General features: G+C 39.8%; 1 protein-coding gene across 9 annotated transcripts in view; it reads left to right on the top strand.

Annotated features, from left to right (window-relative positions):
• Positions 1-22233, top strand: part of trip12 (thyroid hormone receptor interactor 12) — a 58584-nt gene that overhangs the window by 18736 nt on the left and 17615 nt on the right. For 4 of the 9 annotated variants that reach the window (XM_084408793.1, XM_084408792.1, XM_084408795.1 and 1 more), the window contains 20 exons: positions 612-737; positions 854-1755; positions 10751-10856; positions 12379-12515; positions 12705-12788; positions 13247-13342; positions 13441-13592; positions 15028-15063; positions 15266-15361; positions 15694-15786; positions 17138-17299; positions 17544-17612; positions 18143-18308; positions 18503-18620; positions 18826-18982; positions 19061-19214; positions 20161-20389; positions 21077-21195; positions 21377-21581; positions 21687-21787. In XM_084408793.1, coding sequence (XP_084264919.1) covers positions 612-737; positions 854-1755; positions 10751-10856; positions 12379-12515; positions 12705-12788; positions 13247-13342; positions 13441-13592; positions 15028-15063; positions 15266-15361; positions 15694-15786; positions 17138-17299; positions 17544-17612; positions 18143-18308; positions 18503-18620; positions 18826-18982; positions 19061-19214; positions 20161-20389; positions 21077-21195; positions 21377-21581; positions 21687-21787 — 3308 coding nt within the window. The remainder of the gene's footprint in view (positions 1-611; positions 738-853; positions 1756-10750; positions 10857-12378; positions 12516-12704; positions 12789-13246; positions 13343-13440; positions 13593-15027; positions 15064-15265; positions 15362-15693; positions 15787-17137; positions 17300-17543; positions 17613-18142; positions 18309-18502; positions 18621-18825; positions 18983-19060; positions 19215-20160; positions 20390-21076; positions 21196-21376; positions 21582-21686; positions 21788-22233) is intronic. The other 5 variants (XM_084408800.1, XM_084408798.1, XM_084408799.1 and 2 more) reach the window with 2 other exon arrangements.

Genomic DNA, 22233 nt, shown 5'->3' with positions numbered 1-22233 from the left:
AATGGTAGTGTAATCTAACTCATGATCTCAAGACAGAACCAGCACATAAGAATAAATTTTTTCGTGAAGCAAACTATTCTGGTTACGCGATACCAGCTATAGAAATATATGTAGGTTATTTAGGGGTGCCCAGTCTGTCTCTAGTCACATTCGATTCCGACTGCAAACTCACAACTTGAATAGAATAGAATTTCTTGTTCCACTGTGCTGTGTGATTCAGTAGCAGCACAGCACCTTTCCTGAATAGCAGTGTTGGAATGACTGACGGTGTGTCTCTTTTAGGCCTGATACACACACACATGTGGGGTTTCTTTTTGTCTCTTTCGAATAAGTTTATATTCATAACTTTATATCTTTCAGTGGCTCAGCCAAATGGCTTATAGTTTAGCTGCCCAACTCAACAAAGTTGATGCTCTTAACTTGAGAAATGTCTAGCTAGAAACTTGTAATGATTGCTGTTTGTCTTCGCCATTGGGCTGACGGGTGTGTAGGAAGTGCTGAGAGTAGGGCTGGGAGAGTAGTCAGCTTGTGAAATTGAATTTGAGGTGTTCCTCATCTACTGCCCATCCATCCCACACTGCTCTCTGCTGTTTAATTCCCAACCTCTCCAGGTTGCAGCAAGAGCAAGTAAACCAAAAAGCAAATTCCCCACCTGAAAGTAGAAGATCTAATTCTAAGGCTTCCAAAGCCCCGCCCAGCTCTGCCGTCGGCTCCGCCCGCGGCCACGCCTCTCGAAGGTATCCCTTTTTCCTCCTCTATTGCGTGTGGGTCTTTTGTGACGTAAGTTCACCATGTGCATACTGCTTTTTCTTGGGTACTCAAGTCCTTCCCCTTTTTCTGTTTGTTTTTACAGGAACAGCCTCTCTCTATCCGTGGGTTCACACTCGATCCCAGATCCAGATTTAGAAGCAGCAGGAACTTCAGGCCAGCAAGGGAAACGGGAGGGCAGCAGCACCCGAGGTCTCAAGCGCAGCTCCGCAGCAGATCTCAACATCACCTTTTCGCCCAGCCCGGCCAAGCGGCCCAAAGCAGTGTCCAGCCACCTTTCGGAAAGTTCAGCCAGTGGGCCATCGGCCCCCGCAACCTCACCTGAAGTTACAGAGCCGAAGAAGGCTCCAGCATCTGTCAGCACCAAGTCCAAAAAGAGACGGTTAGCAGCCGAGCCGGCTCCTGCCAGAGCCCTGAGCAAGAAGAGCGCGTCCTACCCTGGCCCCAGTGGGGTCTCGAGCACCCCCTCTCAAAAGCGCAAGAAGGCAGACGCCTCTTCGTTGTCGTTCTCTTCCTCCTCCTCCCTCCCCAGCTCGAGCAGCGCGGCAGCCCCCCTGCCACCCCGCAGCGAGGCCAGCCGGGCAGCCAAACCCACCAAGCTGGCGTCCAAATCGGCCGCCTCAGCCAAAGCTGGGTGTAGCACCGTGACTGACTCCTCCTCTTCCTGTGCCTCTTCCTCATCCTCCTCTTCCTCTTCCTCCTCGGCCGCCACAGGCGCCAACAGCTGTGCCCCTCAGGGCGCTCGGCTAAAGCAGGGCAAGGACCAGAGCAAAGCGCGGCGGTCGCGTTCAGCGTCCTCCCCTTCCCCCCGTAGGAGCAGCCGGGATAAAGAGCAAAACAAGGCTGCCGGCTCCTCCAAGTTTGACTGGACGTCCCGATTCAATTCCAAAGTCAACCTGCCAAAGCCCAAACTGTCCCTGCCGGGATCGGCCAAGGCTGAGACCTCCTCCAAGCCTGGGCCCTCCGGACTGCAGGCCAAACTAGCAAGTGAGTGCCCAAACTGCTATACAGAGAGTTTCCTATCATTTGCTTCTGTATTTTTAAAGAGCTTTTCCAGGTTCAAAACAAGTTGATCCAGTTAAGCACTCACACTGAGATCACAAGTCTTTCCCATAGACCCACCAACAAGCACACATATGCACATTATATAGTGTAATGTAGATTTAAAAAAAAAAAAAAACTATAGCTTTCAGGCAATTCATGGTGTGGGGTTCTCAAGTTCTGACAAAATAGGAGACTAAATAGTCTGAAGGTTGGTGTGTCTAGGCGATCTTATTGAGACTGGTACAGACTACTGACATTTTGGTATCATGACAGCACTAGTTAAATTTTATGGTACCATAGAAAAATCCACTGGAACTGTTTTAACTATTTGAAAATAAAAATATTGAATTACTAAAGGCACAATATGTAAGATTTTTGGATAAAAATCACTAAAACAATGATATTTTGTTGATTTGTGTACTTGAGTTATCCCAAGTATTTCCAACAAGGTTTAAATCCAGAGAAATCCGCATTTTTAACCAGTTCAATGTGTCGCCTGTTAATGACATCATCTGTGTTACCCTCGATTTACGGAAACCCCAAAGATGCTTTGATATATTATGCATTTTATTAGACTGGTGAGCAACTGTTTGGTTACGTTTATCAACAGAAAACCAATTATTTTTATATAGCTAAACACGATTAGTCTTATTTTATCTCGTTTTTTATTTATTTACTGTGAATAACGTTTGTACCATGCCTCAGAGACAACACTATTTGTAGTTGTAGAGGATAACAGCAAAATCAGAAAGAGCATTATTTCTAAGAACAATAATACTGCATTTTAGAGCATTAGCTCATCCAATGAACTTGAGTCCCATCAGATTGCTTTCCAACTCCCATGATTCCATACTCATTCACACCGCCATCAAGCTATGTCTTTGTTATTGTTGTGAACAAGTGACCTCTACTGGCGAAACTTGCATACTGTGCCTTTAATAAAAAATATTTTAAATAATACTTTAAAACAGCATATTTTCAAATAGTAAGAAATTGAATAAAGGAACACATTACATAAAACAAGTGGCAGTTCTGTTAGTTTGCATTTACATTATCAGATTTTTTTTGTCACGTCCATTGCTTTGTCAGTAAAAGCAGTTTTGAATGACTACAATGCTCAACACTTTAAAAAACACATTTTCACAGAACATGCATACTTATATGCACAGGAGCATTTGAAAGCAGCTGCTTATATGCATGCCAAATTGAGCTTACTATTACTATTGGTCCTGCAGAAAAGCTGGTATTACATTTTTGTTTAAAATCAGTATCAGTGCCAGGACTTCTGACAACACTAATTGAATCAGGTGGTGTATTGAGCGTTTGTGTAGCTGTAAAACAGCTTGTGTAGCTGTTACGAGCCTACATCCCTACCAGACGCCTACGATCGATCAACGAGCGACGTCTCGTGGTTCCATCACAGAAAGCCACAAAATCACTTTCCAGAACATTCTCATTCACAGTTCCATGCTGGTGGAACACTCTCCCCACCCTCATCCGGAATGCAGAATCCCTGACAACATTCAAAAAACAGCTGAAAACCCATCTCTTCCGTGAGCACTTAACTTCATAAAAAAAAAAAAAAAAACTTTCCCTTTAAAACCTCACTTATCGGGCTTATGCGACTCTGAATAATGCCTGAACTTCGTATTTTGAGCAGTTCTTGCGTTGTTGTTGTTTTGCCTCTTCATGATGACTTGCTTAATTTAGTCCTAATTTGTAAGTCGCTTTGGATAAAAGCGTCTGCTAAATGACTAAATGTAAAATCAGGGCTGGGCTCTTTTATCTAGATGTCAATGTGTGCACAGTCTTGAACAGCCTACATTCTACATCTAGGCTTCAGTTTCATCAGAGCTGCACATGTAGAACACCAGCTGCAATGGTGCTAGAAGTGGACTTCAGTATTCAGACACCTGCTGGAAGTGAGGCAATGACACAAGCTTTTCCATGACAGATCTGATCTAGGTCTTCTGCAATGGACGCTGTAGTCGTTGACAGACATGTGGAGTGACATGAGAATAATTCAACCAAGAATATTTGGAGGATATTACACATTATGCTAATTACACTGCTTTCGATGGTCGAGGTCATTAGTCTTTCCCATAGACCCACCAACAAGCACACATATACACATTCTATTTACTCTAGGCAATCTCGAAGTCAAACACGCAAAGCATACTTGGTTTATGTTTTGAGGTTAAACATGATTCTCAAGTACTTTTGTTTTATTCCTTTCTGAATCTAGGTCATATTTCAGCCCAAAATCAAAAGGAAAATAGAGAGATAAATTAATGTTTCAGACCAAAAAATGTAGCATATCTTCCCATCAAATGTGTAGTGAAAACAAAATTATAATTTTGTCAATTTTTTCAAATTTTTTTGTTGTTTTTTTCTCTTTAGTTTTTGGGGTGAAATATAACCTGTGTTCTTGACCATTTTCATGGGATTCAACCTCACAGGCATGGTAAATTGCTGGTATTTCTTTTCATCTAATCCTTGACCTGAGGGCTAATATCCTGAGCAACCCAGCCTTCACAAATCAACGTCTTCAGTAATGGCGTGATCGTTGTGATGGTGATCATTTCTTGCCCCAGTAATAGCGGATGAAGCTTTGGTCATGGCAGGGGGAGCTGGCTCAGATTTCAGTCCAGTTCAGTGCCAGTGTCCTGGGCTAAAAATACCAGCCTCCTGCTGCCTTACAGTATTGTATGGACAAGAGTCGCGGCTGGATGTATGCTGAGGTAGGAAGGGCTTTTGGTATAGTAGTTATTTTCTGTGCGGATGAGCCCTAGCAGAGCTTTGAAATATCATAATGCCCAGAGGTGGGTCAGCACGCTGGCATGCATGGATAATATCTAGGCTTGTGCTATTGGTTGGATGTCTAGGATCACGTATCGGTTAGATGTTTGTCTTGTGCCTGATTTATCCACTAATGGTTGCTGTAAAGTGTTCAGTGAAGGCTCGTTGGAGGTGTTTACCTTGAGTAAGAGAGGTCATCCTGTGTAGACAGGTCAGGCTGGGTTGATTATGGAAAGACATGAATCACGGGAGGGCATGCTGCCAAAGGGCAGGGGGCAGAACTTTGCCCAGAATAGACCCTCAGTGTTAGGGTTCATCTGACTTTACAGGGAAAGCACTGTCAGAGGTCTTTTAAAGGTTTTGTCTTTCATTTTTCCTTCACTTTCTTTCTATATCCAGCAGGCTGAGTGTTATGACGGTACATATACTGTGTATCAGATGAGCTTTTGAAATTGAAACCGCTTCAAACAGTTTAGTTTTGATGCATTGTGCCACTCGGGTCTGGTATAACTCTTGGTTGTTAATGGTTGCTAAGCAACGATAGTGCATATTAATATAGAATTCCAACAGATGTGCAGTTAAATGATCACAGGTTTCTCGCACGTAGTGAAATGGCTTGATTTCACTTTGATTTAAGTTTATTTGAACTAAAAATAAAACTGAAAAAATATATTGTCGTCAGACTAAATTTTGTGTTGTTCACCAGATCTGGCCAACTGGCCAAACAGATTCATACTTTCATGTGGTTTGGTTCACAGTGTTAATATTTTGCACACTTAAGATATATGTTGTGCAAACAATAAAATATATTGTCTTCTGTCAGTGTGCTTCAATGCTGCCTGTGTAATTTTGCACTGCGTCCAAGGCAATAGGCAGCCGACTTGTTGAAATGTTTGTTTAAAAACTAATTAAAATGATTGAATGTTAAGAATTTTAAATATATAAACTAATATAGCTTCAAAACAAAAGCAAGTAGTAGTTGAATAATAAAGAGGAACAAAGAAACATTACAAGCAATAAACAAATATTGCTTTCAGTATTTAAAAGGATCTGAACGTTTTCCATTCAAGAGCTGTGTGATTTTTCTCTATCTCAGCTTAACTACCATTTTATTATAACTGTTGGCATCAGTTAGAGGGAGATTTAATTGGCTATATTCAAAATAATGCAGTGATCTCTTTTGAAATATAATGCTTTTGTCCTGTCTGTTAAATTCCTTAAGACCTAACTGACCGTGTTTACATTAATTTTGCGTCAATGAAGCATTTTAAGATGCAAGTATATTTAATAATTAATTAATAATTCATTTCTAGGTACTCAAAGCGCTTTTACATGGAAGGGGGAGTCTCCTCAACCACCACCAATGTGCAGCATCCACCTGGATGATGCAACGGCAGCCATATTGCGCCAGAACGCCCACCACACGCTATTTAACCACTTGCACGCACACTGCTGCATGGGCGATCGCTCTTCACAAAGCGAGTTTCATATTTTTAATATTTAAGCCCACTGCATTCCAAATAACATAAATGATGCCTTCATATAGCATTTGTAAGGAAAATACCAGCGGGCGAGACCACACACTGCAAGCGTACCATCAAGCAAAGTGTGTTTCTCACAGTGCATATCCTGTGCAGTGAAGCCTGCGAATGTCCCTGTAATTCGCTTCAACCCTTCCGAACTTTTATGAAAGATTATTTTATGTTGTGTGTGTGTACTGAAGGTTACCTGGATCAAAAACAACTAAAACAACAACTAGGTCTATTTTATTAGATTTATTTATTACTTTTAATACTTTTTATGCCAAAATTTTGACAGGGCAAGTAAAAATTTCAACCACTGGCCCAACCGGGCCAGTAGAAAAAATCCTTAGCGTTGAGCCCTGACTAACATTCACCATGGATTTAATGTGGTACAGCTAACTATAACCATGGTATTGTGGCAGAAAGTCAAAAGGTTTTTTTTTTTTTACATTATTCATCTCAGGGTTTGTACAACCTTTGGAGAGTGAAATTCAAGCACTTTTCAAGGTCTTTCAAGTGCTTCACACTTTTTCCAGCACTTCAAACCTCTAAGTATTATCCAGTTTTAATCATTTTTATTGTGATAATTTGTAAAACTAAAAGGTTAATAACACTTTGTGCCAAACAAGCACTTTTATTTAAAAAAGACATGAAATTATCACTATAACCAGTAGATGGCGGCAGAGGAGCACTTATTGTATATCTGCAATTTTGCAGGCATTAGGGACCCCCTTGAAAATGAAATGTTAAATCTGAAAGGGCTATCCTTTCAAATTAAAATTCATTAGACTTATTAGCCATTTTCACACCCTAATGTATGGGAAAAGTAGGAAGTCACAAAGTCTCAAGAAAAACAAACTTTTCTTCAAATTGTGACTGAATTACATTGAAAACAAGTGCAAAACGCTCCTTTTTATAATCACTGAAGCTGTCAGTCAGTTCAAGTTTTAATAAGAGTAAAATATATAAAAAAATCCCTATAAAATTTTTTCTTTTTGCATGCTACTGTTGTTAATTTTATCTGCATATTAATTCAAGCTCAGTTAATTCAATTGAAGCTTTACTCCAGGGTTTCCGCGGGGTCTTAAGTCTAAAATTCTGAACTTTAAATTTAAGGCCTTACAAAGTCTTAAAACCGGCCAGATTTTCATCCTAGATTCTTACATTTCATTTAGTCAGGTCTAAAAAAGTGTTTACCCTCGTTCATTTCCAGAAACGCTGGCCGCGGAAAGTTATTACAAAGTAGCAAAAAAGTATCGAGTTGTAGCCTACAAAGCGGAGCCCTAGAGCAGGGGTCTCCGTCGCTCGCGTGCTACCAACAGCTCGTGGCTTGATATGAGCTAGCTCGCCAGAGGCCGTTCACATATCGCGTCTTTTGCGCGCTCAAGTTTGTACAAATGTAGGCGTGCGGCAAGCGCGCTTATAATTGAAGCAACGCGCACATTTTTTTACCAGGCGCAACGAGATGAAAAAAATCTAAACTTTTCAGAATGCCGCAAACCCAATCACCCCTTTCCATAACAACATTAAAGCTCAGTCAACATGAAGGATGGGGGTGCACCCAAACACTACTAATAAATATAAGCTAATGTGTAAATGTCAGTAATTTATCTTTTTTGACTCATTCTTTTTATAAAAAAATATTTAAAGGCTGAAATATGAGGTTTATGTTTGGATAAAACCAGATGACATGTTGCAAGACACTCTTTTAAAATCTGGCCATAATTTTTAATGGTATTTTAATGTTTACGTAAACAAAAAGTGCATATTGATGCTAATCAATTTGTTATTTGCTGTTTTTTGACATAAAACTTGAGTTGACTTAAAGCGGGGCTCAGTAGTTTCGGGATTTCTTCGCTGTATTCTCGCTTTTTGCTCGCAGGTTTCTCTCTAGAGCTCCCCCCACAGCTTCGGAATAGATATTTGACAACACTGGTGTTTGAGAATTACCAACGAGTTTTTACAACAGAGGCTAGTAGATCAACGACATCAAAGCAGATGGGACATTGGTAATGAGATGATGTGCAGAATGTGCTGGTTTCTGTGGAAAGTCTTTACTCCACTGCTTCTCGCCAAGAGATGATCCGTTCACATGCACTTCGCAGGACTGCTTCGCTTGATCTGAGGTGCTACAGAGATCTGTCACGGCACATTAACTCCTTAACCTGCACCACATCGGCGGCCCCAGATTATTTTTGTTCAACATTCACTGCACGTTAAAACATCACACTCTTACTTGATTTGGACAAACTGTGTATCATTAGAAAGATTTAAAGGAACACGCCGACTTTTGGGGACTTTAGCTTATTCACCGTATCCCCCAGAGTTAAAGTCCATACACACCCTTTTCATCTCTGTACGTGCCGTAACTCTGTCTGACGCACCCACCGCTAGCCTAGCTTAGCACAAAGACTAGAGGTAAACGGCTCCAGCTAACATACTGCTCCCAATAAGTGACAAAATAACGCCAACATTTTCCTATTTACATGTTGTGATTTGTATAGTCACAGCGTGTACAAATAACAAGGTCACATGAGACACAGCCATCTTCTAATCGTACTATATACCGGGAACTATAGGCCCAAAAAGTCGGCGTGTTCCTTTAAGACTACAGCTTTGATATTTGACCACTGTTTATGATTAAACTCAGATCCATGACAGTAATTTCTTAATTTATGTGCAAAATAATCAATCAGTAACTTTTGATATTTTGAATGGAATAAAAACACTCCTATTCAGTCACGTCTGCTGCGGTTTATTTGTTCACACAGCTGCACTGAACAGTGTCCATAAGGACTTTCTGAAAGATTGGTCGAATTGGTTCAGCAAAATGAGAAATATTTTTACCCAGCCCTACATTACATGTATTTCAAACAAAGCTTCAGCTCATGTGCAGTTGCCACGTTCAGAACTGGAGAAAGCCACCAGTGATTTCACTGGAGCTACTGGTAGCATAATTGCCATTGTTTCCAATTATTACATCAAAAAAGATGCATGTCAGAAGTGCTTTTTTTTTTTTTAAGCAAAGTTTGGATGTTTAAATGTGTGCAAATTTAAAGTAATGATAATTGGACACAAACTGTCAAATATACAGCATCTTCTGGAGTAAATAAAGGATTAATTCCTTTCTTTGATTTATCAATGCAGCCTGCTGAGGAATGGAGTACTGTTCTCTGTATGATTAAACGCAATGTTCTCCTGTGATCTTCTCAGTGACTGGCTTTTAATTTACAGACATCCCACCCTGCAGAAACTCATTTCCAGGAGGTAGCGGCGAGTGATACTAGGGCTGGGCAATATGGCTGAAAACTGTATCACGATATAAGCGTTTCATATCGGTCGATATCGATAATTCTTGATATTTTTTTATGACCTATTTAAAATAAGGACCAGGAGAAAAATATATTACATTTAAACATTTTTATTTTAAACTTAACCTTCCTCTGATTATAATCCCCTCAGTTATAAAGGCAGAAATGTCAACACAACCATGGAAAACACTCAAATAATTAAAATGTAAACATAAGTCTAAAATCACAATGAACACTTAACAATTATCTCTTAACATTAGGTGCAAAATTAAAGAATACGTAAGAAATGCAAAACAATAGCGCAAAGTGTTAAATATAAACATAGAGAAACCGACGACGTTCTTGCATAATTTGCAGACGACATTGTTCTGACTAAGGTCAGACTTATAAAATCCCCAAAACTGCCATACTGGCGAGCTGAATTTTCCTGTTTTATCAACAGTTTCCTCGCTCGCTGCAGCACTCATTTTCCACTTATCACTCCACGCCGGTTCTGTCACTGAAGAATCCAACACCAGACTGGCTGTTAGCGTGTCACTTCCTACGTTGCTAGCTTAGCAGAGAGTGAGTGCCTTTGTTCATGCAACCAAACTTGCTTTGCAACCTCTGGTTTTTTCTGACGAAGAAAAAAAAAATTATCTAACGTTTTATCGAACGCATTTTTTTATATTGATTACATGTCTATCGCGAGACATATCATTATCGTTTTATCGCCCAGCCCTAAGTGATACCATTTTACATACTCTCCAATGCCGACATTTTATATTTTATTTATATATACATATACACATTACATTAATATTATATTAATTTGCGTAAGCCGCATAACAACACGTGTTAATTCAAGTCAAGTATATTTGTTTAGCACTTTTCACAATACAGATTGTATCAAAGCAGCTTCACAGTATTAAATTAAAATAATACAACAAGGTACTATTTCAATAGTATCTGTGTGCTGAAAGTGATGTAGGCTAGTGTCACGAAATAAGATGAGGCCCTCGACGAAATCAGAACGCAAGTGGTCACCGAAGGCGCAATTGAGTACCGTGTGTAAACGGTAATGTGTCTTGGCTGACCACTTGTGGTTAGATTGCTGTAAACGCATCTTAATACCAGTTGGAAACGGGACTTCTCTCTCACCCGCTCAATTTCTGGGATTTCGTATATAATTTGCGGGCGTCAGTGAGCCGCTATCAATATGCAGGAGGGATGTCTGAATTTACGACTTGCTATCCTTTAACTGTCGCTCTCTTTCCCTTTCGTTCTGATTATTATGAGTGTAATGCTGTATGTTTCTGTCTCTAGGTTTGAGGAAGTCCACTAAGAAGCGTAGTGAGTCTCCCCCAGCAGAGCTCCCCAGCTGTCGGAGGAGCACACGTCAAAAGACCACGGGCTCTTGCGCCAGCACCAGGTACTGAACCACCATCCTTTTCAATCCAGAACGGTCTACTGATCTAGAACATGCACATACTAATAAATCAAGCCAATTGGTGAGATGGATCACTCTGATTGGCTGTCCAGCTTAGTGAACTAGCAGAAAATGAAAAAGCAAAAGTAATGAAAGTGAGCAGATGACAGTCAAGAGGGCACTCACAGAAGGCTTTTCTAAAAAATTTTAATGATCTTATCTGGGCATCCCAATATGTGAATATTTTCATAACGACAAGGCCGTCTGTAATGAAGTAGGCCTACGTGATCAACATGATTCATATTCAAAATGGTAATCAAGCTCTGATTTGTTAACATTTTGTATATCCACAGTTGTAGTGTTGCTTTTCCTTTTTGGATGAGTATAGACTACTACCACCTGCTGAAATAGACAGTTATTTCCTTACACACAGGTGTAGAACACACGTGCTACTTGAACACACAGTAAAAAAAAAACAAGAAAACACTTTTCATTCCCACCAAAAAAATTATATATGACACTACCCTGACTAAGGACTATTGTGTCTGGATCTGATACAGAGATAATACATGAGTAGTTGGTTCCTCCATATTAATCCTGTTAATTAACTTGTTAGACCATTAATCAGCCCCCTCTATCCCCTCAGCTGTATTTTGTTGTAACTGCAGATGGGTGTTTCTGTTCAGTTACTTACATTACTGGAACTTCCAGTTCATCCTCATGAGAAATCTGGTGCAATGTAGTGTATTGTCTTGCAAAAGAGATTTATGAATGTTTGGGAACTCAAAGACAGTGTTAAACGACAGTTATAAAACAGATAGTTCCGGTCCTTGATTTTGATTTGCTGAGGCTTGTTCTAAGCTGATATGAAATACTCTGAATCAGGGCCGTCCCAGTCATGGGGCAGGGCCCAGTGCGAGGTAACGTAAGCGGACCCCTCCCTCGTCCGCTGTGATTGCATTGTGGTGGTGATGTCACCCTCTGTCTGTTCGTCACGGGGCCCAGTGCGATCGCACTGTTTGGACTGCCCTAAGGACGTTTATTTTATGAATCAGGTATATGTAGTAACCTTTTACTTCTACTTGTGTGATTCTCAGTTGTCTGTTTGGTCATGTAGTGTATTTCAACCTTTATATTTGTAAAGATTTGTCTTTCCCTGCTACAAAGCCTTGGTTATATATATATATATAAACCCAAGAATATTACTGAACTGGAGGCAATTGTTCATGAGGAATGGGCTAAGACTCATCAGAAACACTGCCAGAAGCTGAAACAGCTGAAGGTCTGTAAATTTTGGGGGTAATAATGGGGGTTGAATAATTTCAATTACAACTCTCTCTGTGCGTTTATATATAGTTATATTTATAACACTGCCAAACCCTGCACTATATGATTACGGACATTTTATACAAGTAAAGCATTTTTGATTGTTTGGCATCGGTTTAGTGTAGTATGTATTAATATACACATTTTATTCCGAATATTGGGCTTTCCCTTTCACTGTTGTATTTTTACACCTTTCTAGTCGGCGAGGCTCAGGCCTGGGCAAACGCGGGACAGCCGAAGCTCGCCGACAGGAGAAAATGGCCGACTCTGACAACAACCAGGATGGGGCCAATTCATCGGCCGCGCGCACAGAGGAAACGCCCCAAGGGGCGTCAGGTAGGAGAGCAGCAGTCCACCAAGATTTTATTATATACTATATGTATATTATATCATATATCATATATATATTATATGATACTGTGATGTGTATGTTAAGAACACACTGACAGTACCTTAACACAGGCATGAAAACGTATGTTTTATTCTACATCGGTCACTTATACTCATTCTGTCTCTGCTGTGAAGCATCTAGCTCAGTAGCTGGAGCTGTTGGCATGACCACCTCTGGAGAGAGTGAATCAGATGATTCTGAAATGGGAAGACTGCAAGGCATGTTTGCTCTATTTTTATTTCATTAATTTTCTAAAAATACAGTTTGTGAAGATAAAGTAATTATGTTCAGTGATAAGAAAAACAATGTGTTCTCAGTGTTATGTTAGTGTTATGTTTTGCACATCTCAACATTGAATAGATGATTATTAGATTATAGATGTGATTGGAGTATTTACAACATTGTATTTAGTAGGAAAGTTTTGGAAAAAATTGTGTTAGTGCATTGTAAGTATCTTGCAGTGTTTTTTATTTACTTGTCGTAGTTTAATCAACTGTTTTATTTAAGATCGCTTAATTATCTTCACGATGCACAATTTTCTTATCTTCGTTATCGACAAAAATAAAAACCTTTAACAAACCTCAGCAGTTTCATTGACTAAGACTGATCAAAGCATAATAAAACACAAACTTCTAGTTGTGTGTGTGTGAGGTTTCATGTTTTGCTCTCTCCACAGCTCTGCTGGAGGCCAGGGGCCTTCCTCCTCACCTGTTTGGTCCCTTTGGACCCCGTATGTCTCAGCTGTTTCATAGGACCATTGGGAGTGGAGCTAGTGAGTGACCTTGACTGATGTTTGTGACATTTTTGTGGGATGATTAAGTATTTCTTCTGCTCAAGGGGTCCGTCTTCTGTCTCCCTCTGCGCTTGCAGGCTCAAAGGCACAGCAGCTGCTGCAGGGACTGCAGGCTACAGGTGACGAATCCCAGCAACTCCAGGCTGCTATAGAGATGTGCCAGCTGCTAGTGATGGGTAACGAGGAGACGCTGGGAGGATTCCCTGTCAAGAGCGTCGTACCTGCCCTGGTGAGTATACCTGCATAAGGAAATTCACCTGGACTAAAGCCTGGTCCACACTGTAGTTTATTCTGGCCAAGAACACCCAATTAGACAGGAGTGAAAAAAATAATAATGGCCAGATAGTGTTTGCTGGGTCACTGCAGGTCCTTAAAAAGCCTTAAAGTCAGTTTCACAGGATTGTGTGAGTCTATTGGTGGTGGACCTCTGTTCCTCTAGGGGTCTGGGTGAATGCCAACCGAAGCCCACCCTCCCTTCCCCCAGCCCATCCCTGACGTATATTAATTCACTTTAGATTACGTTAGGGAAATTACAATACTTTTGTATAATAATTTCTTCACTTGCAACAGGGCTTAAAAAAAAAAAATCAATCGGTTCACTGCAAGCAGAATCAGTATTTTAACATTTCTGTTCACGTGTTCCTTCTGTAAAATGATTGTTCTGAAAGCGGTTTGATCAGAAAAAATACTGGTTAATAAAGTGTCCTTTTTTTTTTTTTTTACTATACTTTGTACTAGAGCTTGAATTGAAACTTATACTGAGAGCTTGTGACTAAAACTCGTAACTAGAGTGGATCTTCAAACTGTCGGCAAAACCTCATACAATAGCTCCACCCGCCTCTATCTTGAATGAAGTGCTGCTCAAATAGACTACAAGATGCAAAAAGTGCTACTGGTGTATAAAGTTCATATCTGTGGATGTGGGATAGTTGAACTTACACAAATCATACGAGGCCAAGGCACTTGGAGTGCTGCACACATTTTGGAGACCGTCTCTGCTCGTTTGCAGTGCACGGGTAAATAAAAAATTGGTTCCTTGAAAAAGTACAGTGTTTTCTTTAATCAAAACATGATGTGTGTAAAGGCTAATGTTTTATGTATTTGAGGAGCGAGAAGAGTGTCTTAGTCTGGAATTTGCCGTTTAGTCATAGCCAATACAGCCTGTGCGTAACACCTCGTCTTTTATAACACAAGCTTTTTGCCAAATATATTAAACGACTGTAAAACGAGTGCCCACATAGCTACAATAACCTTTGTAAACTGTAAAGTGATGCGATGCACTTACTGCCTCAGATGCAACCGTTTTAATGACGGACAAAACACAAATCTCTGACAAGTGACTCCATTTGGCCTAGGCCGTACTACTTGAATTTATGATTGGTTGACTGCCAAATTAAAATCTTTAATTAAATTTTTTTTTTTTTTTATAATGTTTGTGTTTTTAGTTATTTTACGTTTTAGGATTTTTGCCCTTCCTCGCCCATATGGTATTCACTTTACTTGTTCAGGTTTTAGAAAAGGTCTTAAAAGGCCTTAGATTTATGCTTTCTGAAATTTATAATCTGAGAGAGATAACCAACCTCCTGTGTCGGGAGTCAAGCATCCACTCTTGCCTTTCTATTCTTACCCATATGTCCTGTTCCCCTCTTGTCTTCTCTTTGCAGATCACACTGTTACAGATGGAGCATAATTTTGATATTGTGAGTATTAGAAATGTCTGAGTGGGTACATGTGTTTACGCAGAGGTAGAACATTGTGCAAGCCTATCAGGGCAAACTGCAGTGAATCTATCACCTGACAATCATTTCATCCATTAAATTTTCAATATTCAGTTGTTCAATTTTGACACTTACAATTTGAGAATAACGTAATAGCTGTTCACCATGTGTGACATTTCTGCAGATGAATCATGCATCTCGCGCCCTCACCTATATGATGGAGGCTTTGCCACGCTCTTCGGCTGTGGTGGTAGACGCCATCCCAGTCTTCCTGGAAAAGGTAAATGGCACCTCACTGTTTCTTTAAAACCTTGGCTGCCCAGTATGTAGATAACATAATTAAAGGGGTTATATAAAGGAAAAACGTATTAAACAAAAAAACATAAACTATAAATTTATACATGTAACATCGTTTTGCCTCCCTCAAATTTTTTGCCATCACAACTATGTGCATGTTCACATATCAGAGCAACACCTATTCTGTGTTCACCGACTTGATTGGAGTGGGACATTTCACATGTGAATTAGTTAGACAGTCATGAAAAGGTTATGTTTAGAAGTGGCATCTTTTGTGCCTGTAGTCTCAAATAATTTTTCCCCTTGTGTTTACAGCTTCAGGTAATTCAGTTTATTGATGTGGCAGAGCAAGCCTTGACCGCCCTGGAGATGTTGTCACGGAGGCACAGCAAAGCCATCTTACAGGCTGTGAGTACTGATGGTTTCTTCTTACTTAAATGCTGTTTCAACCTAGTGTTAATTTCGTTAACAAAATCTATGACGCAAAATGTTAGTCAATGACCTTTTTTCCATGACTAAGACAAAACAATGACGAAACGAGACCAGCGTCATTAAATGATAACTCTGACTATATCAACATGGAATATTGGGGTAAAATGTTGTTAAAAAATAAAAACTTTACCAAATTCTCTTCATTTTAGTTTAAAAAAAAGAGGAGACAAAAGATTACTGACTGTTTTTAACAAGTCTACAAGCTTTCGTGCTTGCGGTTGCCAGATGTCAAGATTTTAAATCCCCAGACAGAGCTTTTCTCTTAAAAGGATGCATTTTCTGCCCTGTGTTTTACTTAATCTTTGCAATCTGGCAACTATGCGCACACGCGGTCTCTACACTGCGGAAGAAGCACTGAAAACACCAACAAATGTAAGCATGAGTTTAGCGATTTCCATTAAGATATTTTGCTCAAATGAAAGTGTCACACAGCCAGTCTGTGTTTCTTCTCGGGGCGCTTGCGCTGTTTGCTGCGATCAAACCTTTTTAGTGATGAACTGTAATAAATCCAAACATGGATCTCAACTATATTGTTTGGATTGTGGTTCCTAAATAAATGCACTTACGTTGTGTAAACTCTGTGTGAATGCAAAGTCTTTTTTGCTTTTGTTTGAGTAGAAAACCATTAGTGTAATTTGGAATTACTATTAGGAATTTCACTGTTTTAATTTTTGAGAGAAGTTTCTTGTTTTACCAGTATTCATAATGTAGAGAGTGTGTTAATATGAGAAATAGCCAATGATAAATCATGTAGCTAAATGAGGTAAAATAAACTATGCGTGCGAGATTTGTGCTTAAGGGTGATATAAATGTACAGAATTTATTCTGAAATTACTGTGATTTTATAATTTCAAGCAAAATAATTCTTTAATTATGCAGAATTATGAAATTGTGACTAAGTTTTCAGTGACTAAAACTAGACTAAAATGCCCAGACATTTAGTCGACTAAAACTTGACTAAACAAAAACAGGACAAGGTTGACTGACAACTAAAAAGTATTTTTGACATGGCTAAGACTAAATTAAAAAATATCTGGTAAAATGAACACTATTTCATCCAATAAGACACCAATTATATTGAATTCAATTTAATAACCACAAAAAACACTTCAGCCAGTTGATCTAAATAGCCTTTATATAAGCCATTGTCTGTTTTATAATTGCTTTGAATGTTAAATCTGTTCTATTGACCCCATCTTATTTTATTATGGAAAATGACACGCCACTGACTGAAGCTGTGCTGTTTTTTGAAAATGTCTCTTTATAGGGAGGTCTGGCTGACTGTTTGCTTTACTTGGAGTTCTTCAGCATCAATGCTCAGAGGAACGCATTAGCCATCGCTGCTAACTGCTGCCAGAGCATCACGCCGGACGAGTTTCACTTTGTCGCTGACTCTCTGCCCCTGCTCACTCAGAGACTCACACACCAGGTGATGAGCTGAAAGACACAGCAGACACCTCATTCATATTTATAACAGCAGATGAACAGACATCATGTCTGGATCTGTAACACAAACATAAACACTCGCAAGGACGTAAGCGTTATGTTTGCCATGGTGTTACTGGTGTGATTCACACCTGGTTGACACTGTTGGCAGATTTTGGGTGTAACAATAATTCAGCACTGGCTACCTCAGATGAATCAGCATTTTTATTATGACTTTTGTTTTACAGGATAAAAAATCTGTCGAAAGCACTTGTCTCTGTTTTGCCAGGCTGGTGGACAACTTTCAGCATGAGGAGGTAAGATCATTACTCGCACACAAGCACAGCAAATATTATAAACCTGTCTGAACAATTTAAATTTTTTTTTTTTTTTTTTAGTTGTAAGAATGAAATTGATTGTTGAAATATTTCATATAAATGAGCAGCTTGTAAAAAAAAAAAAATCTAATTAGAAAAACATATTCCCTTGTATAGAATACTTTAAATCCTTTATTCAAGTACTACAAAATGTATCTTCGATTTCATATCCATCTGTGAATTTTGTCCCGCTGTTTTCAATTGTCTGGAACATTTTTTTTTCCAAGTACTAGACTGTTCATCGGATCTCCACAAAATTTTGCAGACAGCAGCTCTAGACCATGCTGGCAAAAAGTGATCAAAATATTTTTGATACATTGAATTGTCATGATTTAGAAATGTTTGTGAATCGCTTCAAACTAAGCAAAGTCAAAATGACTTATTTGTGAATTGACCGTCACTTAAATTGATAAATATATTTGTGCATTCATGATGACCTCATTAACCGCTCCCCTGTGTCGCTGTCCCAGAACCTGTTACAGCAGGTGGCATCACGGGACCTGCTGACCAACATCCAGCAGCTGCTGGTTCTCACTCCACCCGTGCTCAGCTCTGGGATGTTCATCATGGTAGTGCGCATGTTCTCTCTCATGTGCTCCAATTGCCCATGCCTGGCTGTGCAGCTCATGAAACAGAGTAAGTCACTCACACACACACATGTCCTGCCCTGCTGCCTGTTACCAAAAAGACAAGAACACCGGCACAGGAAAGAATGTGGTACTTCAGAGCAGTTTTTTTTCTCCACCAAGTTCAACACTGGATGGGATGGGCCTGTTTTACAAACACATGTAAATGTACATTGAGTGACTGTGTGTTTTGCTTGTTCATAGATATAGCAGAGACCCTGCGTTTCCTGCTCTGTGGAGCATCCAATGGGAGCTGTCAAGAACAGATTGACCTTGTTCCCAGAAGCCCCCAGGAGCTTTATGAACTCACCTCACTTATTTGGTATGTCCTGTTTTCATAAACCTCTCCTCGATCTGTGTGGCTCTGCCAGTGGCATCTGATTGACATGCTCGGAGTAAAAAATACTCTTATGGAGTTATGAAGCTTAAAGGATTAGTTCACCCCAAAATGAACATTGTCATCTTTGCTAGCAATTCAGCAGAGTATTGAGCGTGTTTGATCACCCTGTTTTATCTCTCTGCTGTAGTGAGCTGATGCCATGTCTGCCCAGAGAGGGCATCTTTGCGGTTGATGCCATGCTGAAGAAAGGGAGTGCCCAGACTACAGAGGGCGCCATCTGGCAGTGGAGAGATGACAGAGGCCTGTGGCACCCGTACAACCGCATTGACAGCCGTATCATTGAGGTGTGTTCAGCTAACAACATTCAGTGCAGATGTAGTTACGTGGGTATTCTGAGTCACCATGAGATTGATCTTTTTCAGACTGCACACCAGAATGGAGAAGACGAAATAAGTCTGTCGACACTTGGCCGTGTCTACACCATTGACTTCAACTCTATGCAGCAGATAAATGAAGACACTGGCACTGCCCGTGCCATTCAGAGGAAACCCAACCCTCTGGCCAACCCCAACACAGGTACACATGCCGCACTCACACTTAATTAAATGTTCCAGATTGTTTAACCGCATTTGTGGCAAACTTGAAATAGATGTTGTTGACAGTTTTTTCCGATACCAATAACTAAAACAGGAAAATATGTCTGAAAACGGATTAATAGCTGATAGTTTTAATAAAATCAATATGAACCAAAACGTTCCACTTAATGTAAAATAGTGATGAACATTATTAGAAAATTAACAAGACTTAACCATGAGAATCTTCTGTCATTACATTAAATACATGTCTAATACTACTGACGCTTTTATTAGTTTTGTCATGTGACATGAATGAATAATGTACAAGAAAGGGAGAGAGAAAAAATTGCATTGTAGATCTCTCACATGAATGCAAAAGCAAAAACCCAGTTAGCATTTTTCCACATTAACATGGTTGATATTAGTTAAGTTACAGCAAGATCTACTTCACAACACGTTTTCTTTGGAGCGCTCATTTTTATTGTAACCGATAGATCACCCTCAACCCCAAAAACATACTTAAACTGCACAAAGCATAAGTGATGTCTTGTACAAAAAAGGCAAATTAAGATGAAAGATGTGTCCTTTTTTTGAAATATGAAACACGTTAAAACAGCTAATTTTATCCTCTAACCTCTTAAATGATTAAATAACTATGTAATAACGCATACTTGATGCATACCGTGACTTTGCTGTGTTTTAAATTCACTTCTTCTGTGCAAAGCATAGTCACGTCACAACAAACTCCATGCAAAGTCCTGACTGGTTTTTGGTTGGTCGACCTTTGATGTAAAATAATTATGACCAGTGGTAAACCGTAAGCACACTTAAAATGGAGTTGTAGATAAGCATCTAATCAAACTTTGCTTCCATAAATGTGACTCATTACTAAGTTATGTGAGAGATATTTAGTGTGAAATGTTGTAAAACAGTGTCTGTCTTCACAGGAGGGCACTTGGAGGTGCGGCGAGAGGACGCACGCGCTCAACTGATGAAAGAGGACCCCGAGCTGGCCAAGTGCTTCATAAAGACTCTGTTTGGGGTCCTTTATGAGGTGTACAGCTCCTCAGCCGGGCCTGCCGTCAGACACAAGTGCCTTAGAGCCATCCTCCGGATCATCTACTTCGCAGATGCAGACCTGCTTAAAGACGTACTGCGCAACCATGCTGTGTCTAGGTCAGTTAGTGACTGAAGTGCCACGTCTGAGAATTGGACCAAAATCTTATCATGATCTAAGTGATTTTACATCACATAATATGAATCGAGATATGGTTCATAAAAAAAGTATCAAAATTAAACGCATGTAGTAGATTGTGTTCAACTGGAGTTTTGATCATGCTGATCATTTAGAGGCCTTTTGAGTATCAAATAGGATAAAGTACACTTTATAGGGTTAAAAGCAAATTTTTTGCTTGTATTAAGTTTTTTGGGAAGCATTTTTCCATTTCTTATAACTCTCATATGTAAATAACGTAAAGCAGTCCTGCTCACTGATAGTTGCACATATGTACCATCTACTGTGGTATGAAAACTACATTTATGCATTTGGCAGGCGCTTTTATCCAAAGCGACTTACATTGCATTTCATCAGTTCTCAGTTAATTTCTCATCAGTTCTTGCTTTCCTTGGGAATCAAACCCATGACCTATAAACAGTAGCTCTAACACATCTCAGTACAAAACACATCTCTACCACCGTGTTATCGCCACACCACCCAGCCATAGTGTGTGCATCTTTTTCCTTTTCACAATTTAAAGTTCTTCCACTTGAGTGAAGATTATGAAGCTTGTAAGAGTGCTTGTTTGGTTTGAAGGTTGACTAATTCTGAACTAATATGTGCAAATGTGTGTCTTGTGTCTGTAGTCATATAGCTTCCATGCTGTCGAGTCAGGACCTGAAGATTGTAGTGGGCTCTCTGCAAATGGCTGAAATCCTCATGCAGAAGCTACCAGATGTATTCAGTGTTTATTTCAGGCGCGAAGGTACTGAATTTTTTATTTTTTTTTAATACATTTTACACCAAAGTTCTATAGAAGTTACTCCACAGAATGAATTAGCTAGCTATGACAGGATTACAAAAAGTTGTTTCCAACGTTTATCACTGGGAAAAAAAATATTTCATTACAGTAATACATTACACACTGTTGCTCTTGTTCTGTTCAGGTGTGATGCACCAGGTAAAGAACCTAGCTGAATCCGAGGTGTTCCTCACCAGCCCTCCAAAAGCGTGCACCAGCGGCACAGCTAGTCTTTGCACCACCACCATCACCACGGCAACCACTACAGCTGCCTCTAACGTCACACCCGACTTGGGCTCCCCCAGTTTCCAGCACAGCATGGACGACTCGCTGGACCTCAGTCCGCAAGGGTATAGAGCCACTTTGACACGCACCCTTACTGATCTAGAGTTTGCAGGCCTGGTGATCCATGTCTTGCCATTTAAAGTTTAAAAACAAATCCCTCTTTTCTCTAGTAGGTTGAGTGATGTTCTGAAAAGAAAACGCCTTCCTAAAAGAGGACCGAGGCGTCCAAAGTACTCCCCACCCAGAGACGATGACAAAGTGGATAATCAGGGTAAGTAGCACTCCTTGTGTTAAAACATTGGCCCCAAAATCTACTTGGACACTTGGGCCTGGTTTCAGACATGGTTTAGATTAAGCCAGGATTAGATCTTAATTCAATTAGGACATTTAAATAGCTTTTTTTCTTTTTTCGTGCCTTAGAAAAAAACATTACTGGTGTGCATCTTGAGTCAAAACAATGGCACTGACATATTTTAAGATATGTCAGTGCAAGTTGCTTTCAATTAAACAGCACAAACATGCATTTCATTCTGGGACTAGACTTAAGCCTTGTCTGTGAAACCGGGGGCATACGTTTTATTTAAAGCTACACTATATCTGTGATGCATGTTGCATCTGGCTCCCGGGAGCCGGTATAACATGCTCTCACATTTATTTTTCACCATTTTGGGAGAAGTAAAATTGGCTTGTGTAAAATTTGTGTAAAGATTTTGGTAG

The sequence above is a fragment of the Rutilus rutilus genome (assembly GCF_951802725.1).
Source record: "Rutilus rutilus genome assembly, chromosome: 5".
Taxonomy (NCBI): domain Eukaryota; kingdom Metazoa; phylum Chordata; class Actinopteri; order Cypriniformes; family Leuciscidae; genus Rutilus; species Rutilus rutilus.
This window is presented reverse-complemented; position numbering and strand designations above follow the sequence as displayed.